The following is a 7146-nucleotide window of genomic DNA, read 5'->3' as shown; positions in this document are numbered from 1 at the left end:
TTCAGTATCATTCATTTGCAGAAATCCCATGAGAAATCGAGAGCTTGGGACTATAACAATCTATTTGCAAAAATACATTCTGAGATAATTGGATTTAAAGTTCCGAACCTGCATTGGTTTGAATGGCGTCAGCAATATTATCTTGCACTCTTTTGAACTTAACATAAATTGGGGTATTTAAAGTACTATATAGGTAGAGAACATTGAACAGAACAAGGCTATGTCAATAACTCAATTTTGACAAAAATGCAGATAGAACCGGATAAATCGAAAGCTCTCTTTAGGTTTGACATAGTAAATATTGATATGCAGATAAATTTGTACTTTGTCTCATCAAATGCCCAAAGAGAAATGCTCAAAGCATTTGCCCTTATTAAGTCTTCCAAATAGATTCTAAATCACCCACATAAATAAGTTACAAAACCATCATGACAGACCAATCAACAAAAGTGCTACCCTGGCATAGTAAGACACATTATGAATTCCATTAGAGATCGTTACAAATCAGGCCCATTAAGTCATGGGCCACTTCTGCCAGCAGTTTGGTGGAGGGATTCAGATAAATACCAAGCCCACATTTTGATTGGGCCCAACAGTTTTTAATTTCTCGCTTTTCTCATATGGCCTCCTTGTTAATGCATTACGCAAGGCTCTGAAATGCAAAGGCATTCTGGAACTGTCCGACCCCTGAATCAGGTGTGTTCCAGGCTCACCAGGGGTGTGTTGTGCCCCATCTGTGACACTTTTGTCCCTCAGGTTGGCGGGGGCCCATCGACGTAGCTCAGGGCCAGTTGGAAGGAGCGGGCCAGGGAGTTGGAGCGGTGGCACTCTGGGTCCATGAGGAGTGTTGTGGGCCAGACCAGCAGGGCTAGGAACACAGCCAGCAGGACGACCAGGAACACTGGGCTCCTCAGAGTCTTTAGTACCCACACGGCCCCCAGGGGCCACATGCGGAACTTGGTTTGTCTGTTAGGGCACTCATCTGGCCTACAGGAGGAGCATGGATAGAAGGAGCGTGATTGTAATTCTAAGTCTCAGCATTGTTTAAGTCAGGAGTTGTTATTGACCTTGGGGACTGGGAGTGTGTGCTGTTTTTAATCACATGGAGGAGTAAGATTTGCTATCACTGTCTAATTGGTATTGATTGGAATATCAAATGTCACGACAGGTATTTGCAGTGTTGTCGTTATGCAAGTTATTATATATAGATACACTCAAATACGCTTATAAGTAAAAACTATGATAGTACAGTAATATAAATTGAACCAAAGCATTGAATATTAAAACATATAGGCTGCGTTTACACAGGCAGACTAATTCTGATCTTTTGCCCAATTTATTTGCAAAAGATCTGATTGGTCAAAATATAAATAATTGGGCAAAAGATCAGAATTGGTCTGCCTGTTTAAAGGCAGCCATAGTTTCCACGTGAATAAGACTTTACTCACCGTTGCTCACTATGGACCACCTCCCATGAGGCATTGCAGTGTGGCTCTTCCTCTGGAGACTGGCAGAGAAAGAGGAATCAACAGAGAGAGGGATTGTGTACACACATACACAGCTAATCCGACAGGGGATGCATTCATTTTGGTCTCTGCACTGTAGCTATACAACCTTTTACAAGGCAGCTGGCAAAGATATTATTATATATATTTTTTTTTACTTCTAGTGTGATCTGCATACAACCTGTCATCTTCAGTACATTTTGAAGACAACAGATGAATTAACTTGATCTTACAAGCTGCCATTAACAGTTAGGGCAATAATAAATAATGTGATACTGTTACCTGTGGGTTTAATTGAGCCATCCTATCAGACTTGAGCTGGAGGTCACATGACTGTAAGGTGTAGGGGGTCAAACACAGCTCCTGGGGGCGTGTCTGAACAGGGATGTACCTGAGACTGTGGCTTCCCTCAGAGCAACCAGCACACTGTCACACATACACAAAGCAGTTTGGGTTATGGCACAGGCTAGACCCATTCTACATGACAGTGTTTCTATGCAACAAAGGCCAATTGTAAATCAAAAGAGACTTGTAGATGCGGTCCAATAAGGTTGCCACACACACACCCTCACCCCCTTGTCCGCCGCTCTTTCTCTATCCCCTCACTGGGTTTTGACTAACGCTCGCTGCCTATGGTGTGTCTGGTCTTTATGCGCTCGCCTGCAATTACGACAGACATTAAAAAGCCAGTTAACGCCAGAGCTCTCCGCCGTCCCTGTAAAGCAGCCAATTAAGCCTCGAGCGCAGAGACATTAAAGGAGCCCCTTTGAAATGGAAATGGTTCCTCCGCAAGGTTTGAGGCTTTGCAGTGAAATCAGGCTTTCCATCAGCACAGCGATTCACTTTCTTACGGACGTGTTCCCCTCTGACAAACAGAATGCTTTAATCAGGCTGGGCTTCAGACAGCTTAATTAGAAAGAAAAAAGCCACCTCTCCCAAAAAACAGAAGGGGAAATATTCCTGGGCTGTTTCTGTTTTGGTGACACTTAAAACATAGCCTCTGCTACACGATGCATTTATAAATCACCATCTTATTGATTTGTTTACGAGAAAGACGAGGTATAAAATAGACACTTTGTAGGCGATGTGACACACCCAAAATAGGGGGCAATGAATTTAAAGCTGCATGCAATAACACAAAACACTGAGTTGTCGATTCACATGATTCTATGAATATTTACTTTTTCGTGATTTCACCAGCGTTAAATTCTCCATGCATTTTTGCAAATCATGCATGGGAAAGTCGATTCCTAGAGCTTCTCGCAGTAAAAGTGAGCCTTTTCTAACAAACAGGTCTGCATATAACCAAACACATTTGTGTGCATGTCTCACTGTACAGTACACGCTCCTCTCTGGACCACAAGCAGAACCTAATCAGTGTGGAAGGTCAGGAGTCTTGTGGAGGCTCCAGGGCACATTTCTCTGCCATTCCAGAAAGCTAGAGGACGCTCATGGGATGCAGTATGCTGCTCAATGAAAGGTACTGTTGCTAGCATCTCATTCCTCCAACTTTACTCGTTTCAGACTGCGCCGGCTGTTCGTTTTGGATGTGGGCCAAGTTGAATTTCCTCAAAGGATCAGAGGGTTTCTGTCTAAGACAGTGTTTTCACCATTTAACTGAGACTATGATTCATTCTAATTTGGAGGATATATTATGGTTCAGGGGGGACACTGGATCAGTCTTAAAAGGCAGAGGAGTTTTACTGGGTTTAAGGTGTACCTTCCAAGTACTGTCGGTCTGGACAACCTTGGAGCAGGCTCTGTGCTGTTGGACCGAGGGGGCTATAGAGGGGACGGTGTGTCCGTGCGTCTGTCCCAGCCAGGCGCTGATGCGATCAGGGTCAAAGTTCACAGGCTCCTGGGAGGGTCCGTCGGGCATGGAGGTCGTCCAGTGGCCAGAGAGTAGAGGTTTGCCATCTCTGACACTCTGGATCGTGGGAGGTGAGAACACCACTGGGCCTGCATACTCAAACCTCCTCTCCGGCCTCTGGAAACACCAGCCACAAGTGAGGATAGATTGTGTACATTTTACCTGAAATGAACTAACACATTTCATTGAGAGTTTTGGTTTTAATATGCAAAAACCCTGGAGGAGTCTTTGAAGTCTTTATATTTCTGGCTTAAATCAGTCCTACATTTCTGCATCTTCCACTATTAAATCCAATGGGTTTGGTTTGGAGTTCAACACAATCAGTATTATTAGTCACACCAGCAAAACAAAACTTCTCTGTACTGACACCGATGATAATGGAGGTACTGGCTTTAGGCTTAACTAAAAAAAAGAGCTAAGATAGTTTTTTCCTCACACACACACACACGTACTCTACCCCTCTTGCACACACACAATAACTCCTTGTTAATCGAAGTGAAGAACAACATTGTGTGTCATCATTTCAATGGATCATGTGTTTCACACATACTTCAGTATACACTGTCCAATGCATTACTCAAATTCCTTTGCCGGTTGAACACAAGTTTACATTCCTGATAATATTGCAGAAACATGTTGACCTGCGTGTGCCTCTGAGCCTAAGGGAACAGTGGTCGAGCGAAGAGCCAGAATACAGATCAGTAGGAGGAGCTCGGTCTACTCACCATTTCCTCTGCTGCTCTGTAATTTATATCAGACAGAGAGCCTATGGAGCTGAGGTAACTCTGCCTCTTTACACCATCTCTGGCCAGTGGCTTTTCTCGATCTGTTTGAATGAAACAAGCACACCTCAAATCTGGTGCCAAGCCTCACCGACACATATCGAAAACAATGACAGCGTTAATCATTTAAAAATGTTCTCATGGCACCCCAATGGAGGAGGATAGAACAAGTGGATTATTCCATCGGCGTCATTAACCTTTCTTTAATCCTTAGTCAATTATTTAAATCTCCTACCTGTGTTGGCACTGAAATATGACAAGTCGGCGTCGGATTGGGAGACTGGGCCCCCGATGTCGACGGAGGGGTCCCACTCCAGCACCATGTGATCCAGGTTGGGGGGGTTCTGCTGGTCTGGGGCGCTGCTCTTCTCAAAAACACCATCCTGCTCCAACAGGACATCAGACGGACAGCCGGAGTCAGAGGCTTGAGTCAGTACACAGTCATCCTCAAACACCTGACATAGGAAAGATAGGGAGGAAAGATAGGGAGGAAAGATAGGGAGGAAAGATAGGGAGGAAAGATAGGGAGGAAAGATAGGGAGGAAAGATAGGGAGAGGGAGGAAAGGAGGACGTATAAATGGAAGAAAACTACTACAGGATGCTATAAAACACACTAATGGTAGAGTTGTTCTCAGTTTGGCCTGGAACAGCTGATCAGAGCCAAAAGAGAACATGGGCATATTCCACAACCCCAAATCCCCTCTCCTTCCTTCACTAGCTTCCTTTAACCCATATAGGCCTTTCAGAACAGTGGACAGAAGCTTAGAAGAGAAGAAATCGTGCAGAAAAGTAGGGCCTTAGAGTGGCTGGTGCACTTAAAGATACAGGTTTAGCGGAGCCTACCAGTCTCATGCTGAGTAGGCGTGTGTGCAGACGGCCCACTCCCTCAAATACGTGGGCACAGTAGAGCAGCAGCTCCTGCAGCCCCGCCTCGATGTCTTGGGCGTCCTCTGGCTCGCTCTTCTGGATCAGCGCCTCGCCCCGCTCCAGGAGACCGTTCAGACACCCCGCAGTCTCCCCCACCGCCTCCTGGAAGCTCTGAGGCCAAACACACACACAGCACAGCCAATCAGGGAGGAGACATTTACTAGGGGAAGGGCCGTAAGAATGGGTACTGGAATCAGGTAGAAGCATATCAGGCTAGTCAGAGACAGTTAATGGGAATTACAGATTAATGACCAGGTAAAGCAGGTGCAAAATTATGTTAGGCAAAAGTGAGGACCACTGATTGCGTGGTCAGATTACTTGGCTGGTCAGTCCTGTCCAGTACAGTCCTAGGCCATGTCCTTTACCTGCAGCTCCCGCATCTTGTCACAGGTGTCCCTTCCACAGAAGTGTTCCACCTCAGTCAGCCTAAGGTCCATGTCAGCAAGCCACACAGCCATCTCTTCCCTCTGGCCCTCAAACTCCTCCCGCTGGGACACACGGTGCTAGGGGAGGGGCCGGAGGAGACGGGGTAGGAAAGAGAGCACGTGAAGCGAGGGGAGGGGAAATAAAACATTGTAGGCCAAGAGAAGTGGAGGTATAGCGATATAGATACAGAATAATAGTCTGGTCCTCCGAGCAATGCTGGCATCTGAATACATTTGGGAGGAATCAGATGTAGCTCAAAAAAGAAAATGTCCCCCTGCCTTAGACATTTGTGTGATGGAGGAAGGCGTATCTTGCACCTCTTACCTTGAGTCTGCGGCAAACACTCTCAATGGTCCCATGTAGGCGGTCCCAGCGCTGACCACAGTCCCTGGCCATGCCCAGCAGGCGTGACCACATGGCCCCATCAAAGAGCCTGGTCAGGGTCCTGTTCCTAAGAGTCAGACTGTCCAGCTGCACCAGCCGAGCCCCAGCCTGGGTCCTCAGGCTCTGGGAGGGGAGAGCACAACAACTGGGGGTTTAGATCGAACAGTAGAGAGATACTTGTTCTATTATACAGGTGAACGAAACAGTTCTGTAATAACATCTCTATTAAATCTGTAATAACAATGACAGTGTCTCTACGCAATGACAGGACATAAACACCAACATGGGGCTGTAGATGGCCATTAGATGGTCTGATCTGGTCTCCTACCTCAAACTTCTCGAGCTCCTCCTTGGCAGTGACAAAGAGCACATGGGCAGATCTGGGGGAGTCGGCAGCCTTCTCAGCCAATCGGAGCCAATCGCTGAGAGAGGAGTACTCCTTCATGAACTCATGCCATAGCACCCATTTTCTTTCCAACCTTTGCGAGATAAATAAACAAACAAAGGCCAGACTGGTAAATGGAAAAGCACATTAATTAGGGTAGTATGGTTCACTGCAGTTGATCAATATAATCTACTATCCATTAATTAACTGTCCACATTAATTAGGTCTTAATCCTTCCATCAGCAAATACACTTGAGAAAACCCCATTGGAGTCAGAAGAGAAGACAAATGTGTTGAGTTGGGAAACACTCACTGGACACATCCATCCAGAGATGGGCTTCCATCTTGGATCAAGCAGGTTCCCAGTGGCAGACAGTCTTGGGGCTCCTCATTGATCTCTTGTAGAGGCAGGAAGTGGTATTCGGAAAGTAGGGGCTCAGTGTGTTCTAGGATCAGGTCCAATCCCAAGGGGCTCTTCACAGACTTGGTAGCGGCTCGACATTCATCCTCTTCCGACATTATGTCACTTCTTGTGGTGCAGGGACAATAGTATCCATGACTACCGGCTGGGAGTGGCACCCCCACAGGCATCTTGGGCTCCACCTGTCACCTGGGTGGCTCCACCTGTTTGGCGTGTGCAAGTGTCACTGCATTACAACACTCCGAAATGAGGTGACAATTAACACATACTTCCAAATGAATTGCGTTGAGTGCATTTTTCACAGTAACATAATGTCTATAGTATATTATATTATCAGATGGAACCTACATGCTTTCAATGCACTCAGTAAAGGTGCCATCTTTGAAAAAACGATCATAAAAGGGGGGGGGGGGTATCTTTGAGTACACTCAGTGTTGGGTGAGTA

The 7146-nt window shown here is 46.0% G+C and overlaps 1 protein-coding gene across 1 annotated transcript; it reads right to left on the bottom strand.

Moving 5' to 3' along the window:
* Positions 1–752: 752 nt before the first annotated feature.
* On the bottom strand, positions 753–6799 carry LOC120029158. The gene is made up of 11 exons (XM_038974462.1): positions 6594–6799; positions 6224–6374; positions 5836–6018; positions 5451–5588; positions 5002–5196; positions 4393–4612; positions 4101–4201; positions 3226–3492; positions 1788–1931; positions 1449–1507; positions 753–987 (listed from the first exon to the last, which is right to left on the bottom strand). The coding sequence occupies exons 1-11, from the start codon at positions 6797–6799 to the stop codon at positions 753–755; spliced, it is 1899 nt and encodes a 632-aa protein (XP_038830390.1).
* Positions 6800–7146: the final 347 nt, after the last annotated feature.

Source organism: Salvelinus namaycush, chromosome 34 (assembly GCF_016432855.1).
Source record: "Salvelinus namaycush isolate Seneca chromosome 34, SaNama_1.0, whole genome shotgun sequence".
Classification (NCBI taxonomy): Eukaryota; Metazoa; Chordata; class Actinopteri; order Salmoniformes; family Salmonidae; genus Salvelinus; species Salvelinus namaycush.
The sequence above is the reverse complement of the archived record's forward strand: the minus strand, read 5'-3'. Positions and strand labels throughout refer to the sequence as shown.

Bases quoted from the DNA above. Each gene is read 5' to 3' on its own strand.
- LOC120029158 (XM_038974462.1), bottom strand. From the start codon at position 6,799: ATGTCGGAAGAGGATGAATGTCGAGCCGCTACCAAGTCTGTGAAGAGC. The intron at 5,197-5,450 runs GTAAAGGACATG...GTTTGGCCTCAG, and splicing joins ACAAGATGCGGGAGCTGCAG to AGCTTCCAGGAGGCGGTGGG. The intron at 988-1,448 runs GTGAGTAAAGTC...CTCCTCCTGTAG, and splicing joins GTGGTCCATAGTGAGCAACG to GCCAGATGAGTGCCCTAACA.